Source organism: Myotis brandtii, unplaced genomic scaffold (genome assembly GCF_000412655.1).
Source record: "Myotis brandtii unplaced genomic scaffold, ASM41265v1 scaffold3, whole genome shotgun sequence".
In the NCBI taxonomy this organism is placed as follows: domain Eukaryota; kingdom Metazoa; phylum Chordata; class Mammalia; order Chiroptera; family Vespertilionidae; genus Myotis; species Myotis brandtii.
In genome coordinates, this window is record NW_005361457.1 from 834,038 (window position 1) to 837,779 (window position 3,742).

Sequence of the window (3,742 nt, forward strand, 5' to 3'; positions counted from 1 at the left end):
CCGGAGGCAGGTGCGCCACGGGGCTGAGGGGACTGGGCGCCGCCATATTTGAGGGTGTGGCAGTCAATTAGCATATTCCCTCCTTATTGGCTGTGGGCGCCACCATCTTTGCGACTGCCTGAGGACCAATTAGCATATTCCCTCTTTATTAGATAGGATTATCTTAATCTGTATTTTAACTGGTGTTATTTTCCCTTTAACACATTAAGCGCCCAGTCAGTCACCAGTGACTGACACTACTTTCTGTCCGGAAGACAAAACAGGCTGGGTGCTTAACATGTTAAATAAACCTGGAGCCTCTGGCATCTAGTTTCAGCATATTTTCTGGAGGTTTTCAGGTGATCAGAATTTTGAAAGCCTGTCCAGACTTCCTAGTACATATAGGAGTTCTGCCATGACATAGGTACCTTGAAATATTCTTTCATACGTTAAAGAGCTCATTGCGAAAAGAATTATGTTAATATCAGAAAGGAAAATGCCTTCTGTATTACTTTTACTATGAAACTCAGGCTTTGTGAAGGCAGTGAGGTCACTGAAGTTCTAGAACATCATTTTAGGGGAAGTAAAACTATCTCTTCCTGTGCCCTCCCCTCAGGATCTTTGGATAGTGTTGAAGCCTCCTACACCCCAGAAAACGGAGACCTAGTCAGCCAGTAAAATCTGGGCACAGTGATCTCTTCCCTCTGCTACTTGGAAATGGTATCGGAACTCCCCAGTGTGCTCTGGTATGTGAGATTCTGTCTGCTTTTGGCAGTCGGGAAATGAATCAGTAGCACTGTGCAATATTGTCATTTGAGCTGTTAGGAAATTTGAGATCACTTGCAGTTTCAAAGTGATGATCCTCTTACATGGAGATGAATGTCCCTTCCATTCAAGACTGCATTTGATGGGTTGAGAAGTGCTAGGCATCAATTACATGACAAGGATAATGCATCGATGCATATGGGAGCCCTCCCTCAGATGTGCCAGTTGGTGAAACATGGACAGTTCAGAAACTCCTCTGCTATTTTTAGACAATAGCAACATCTTAATTTCTATTTTTTCCCCTTAGAATCTAGGCCACAAAGTCACATTGGTGTGTGTGTGTGTGTGTGTGTGTGTGTGTGTGTGTGTCACAAAGTCACATTGGTGTGTGAGTGTGTGTGTGTGTATGTGTGTGCGCGCACGCACGCACGTGCATGTGGCTTGCTTTTATTCTCTGATTTGAGTTTACTTTGCAGGGTATTATATTGTATTTTACTGCGCGCGCGCACACACGTGCTCACGTGCGTGTGGTTTACTTTTATTCTCTGTTTTGAGTTTACTTTGCAGGGTATTATATTGTATTTTACTTGACAATCTAGTCATCAACTGCTAAAGAAAGACATTTTTTAACTGTGTGAAAAGTTTCTTTTATTTCAGCTATTTGTTCACAATATTTCGAAGATTTGGAGCATGTCTTCACTGAAAACCTATTTATCATCTCTTCGTAAAATATTCCATCAAATATTGTAGTTCTGAACAAGTACCTTTTCATATCTAATCTTAAAGTTCAAGTATATACCTTCTTTTTTTCTACAGGTTTAGAATGATTTTTCCCTTTGAAATGTGAACTCCCACATAAAAGCCAACTTGTCATTACATATAACTCTATTCTTCAGCAGATTTCTGTCCTCCATTGGAGGGCAAAGTCTTCCTAGAATTTAAAATCTCTTGCCTAGTTTAATGACCTCTTAAATGACTTTCTGTCCCACTTTCTGTCCCAAGCTTCTGTAACAGTTAATAGGAAAGGTAACACACTTTTAAAAATCCAACTTGTGGAGTCAGATGAAAATATAGCTTGCATTAGATAGGCATCACTATGATGTTATTTTATTGGATATGAAATGCTATGTCTTTATTCCCAATTAGATAAGGCTCTAGAATGATGAACTTGTTCTTAAATTTTGGAATAATTGACAAATATTTCTGTACAATGACCAAAACTTAAATGGAGGTTAAGATAAAGAACACAGAATACCAAATTGGCATTTAAAAGTCTGCTTATACATTTGTATTCACTTATTCATTGTCTCTCCAAGAGGGATTTGATGTGGTTTACAACAAAAGACTCAACCTTTAAAAAATGGGGCAAGAAGACAGGAGCTAAATAAAGAAAAGACTCAAAAACAACTCAATATTCCTAACCTCTGGGATGCCACAGGTTTTGAACAAAATTTATGCATGAAAATGCAACAGTTCACATTGCTGTTATTCAATAACAAAAGTTAGATCATGTTATTCAAAAAGGCAAACCTTTTACTTATCTCATTATTAGGAGTAACAAGGTGAATTTTTACATTAACCCACTAAGCAATGATTGTTGTGATTGATAACAGTCACTTTAAAATGCAGCAATTTGATGCAGAAGGTGGGAGGCAAGCCCTGCCGGTGGAAGAAAGGAAGCAGGGATTCTCAGTTGGCTCTCCACCTTCGGCTCTTCTTTGAGGTACTTTTCTGTTTGGATTTTATTAATGATCAAAGCATTTCAAATACCTCTGCGTATGCAAGAGTTATTAGGAGCCTTAATGAAGTACAATCTGGTCAGCCTGCATCTGAGGGCCTCCTACACCTACCTCTCTGGGCTTTATTTCAACCTGGACAACGTGGCTCTGGAGGGCATGGGCCACTTCTTCCGCAAGTTGGCCAAGGAGAAGCAAGAGGGTACGGAGCGGCTCTTGAAGATGCAAAGCCAGTGTGGTAACCGTGCCCTCTTCCCAAAGTGAGGCGGGTAAAACTCAGAATGCCATGGAAGCCGCCATGCTCATGGAGAAGAACCTGAACCAGGCCCTTTTGGGTCTCATACAGACCCCCATCTCTCTGACTTCCTGAGGAACCATTTCCTGGATGAGGAGGTGAAACTCACAGAGAAGATGGGAAACCCCCTGGCTACCCTCTGCAGGCTGCCCAGCCCCCAGGCTGGGGCTGAGTGTCTCTTTGAAAGGTTCACCCTCAAACATAACTGGATCCATGGAGCCCAGAGTCCTCTGTGGGGCCCCTCTGCATCCCCTGTCTGACTTCTGCCTGAGCCTCTTCCTGAAACTACTAGACATCCTTTTAACCACCCTGAAGTGCTCTCCCATGCATTGGACCAAATGGAAACAATAAAGCTTTTTTGCAGCAATAATTAATCATCATAATAATAGTAAATACTGCATGCATTCAACCCGTCTGCACTCCAAACTAGTTTGACTTTAGGCAAATTGGTTAGCCTCTTGAAATTTGAAAATATTCATAGTGCACCCCTCAGAAAACCATGAGGGGGATGCAAGGTGTATTAAATGAAATCAGATATATAAAACGCATAGAATGTGGCACATAGGAAACCCTCATAAAGGATTAGATATCATTATATTTTGATGCCAAAATAATCATTTTTAAAAATTTTGTCTTTATTGTTGAAAGTGTTACAGATGTCCCCCTTTCTTCCTCCATTGACTTCCTTCACCTCATAGCCTCCCCTAGGCCTACTACACTATTGTCTGTGTCCATGGGTTATGCATATTTACTTATATAAAAACCCTGGGTGTAACATCACAGCCAGAAGCACAACCAACCGGAAGGAAGTCAGTCCTGCAGGGGTTGTCTTGGAAATGGCTGTGCCCTCCCCCAGCTGTTTCCTGGAGGGTGAGGTTTCAGGCAGGAACCCGCCCTCAGGGCGAGGTTTCAGGCAGGAACCCGCCCTCGGAGCAGAGCAGGGAAGAGAAATGATTTGTAATGGATC

The 3,742-nt window shown here is 41.8% G+C and overlaps 1 protein-coding gene across 1 annotated transcript in view; it reads left to right on the plus strand.

Moving 5' to 3' along the window:
* The first annotated feature begins 2,522 nt into the window (after positions 1-2,522).
* Positions 2,523-3,742, plus strand: part of GPR37 (G protein-coupled receptor 37 (endothelin receptor type B-like)) — a 50,836-nt gene continuing 49,616 nt past the window's right edge. The window contains exon 1 of the mRNA XM_014542356.1: positions 2,523-2,718. Within this exon, the coding sequence (XP_014397842.1) occupies positions 2,523-2,718 (196 nt within the window). The remainder of the gene's footprint in view (positions 2,719-3,742) is intronic.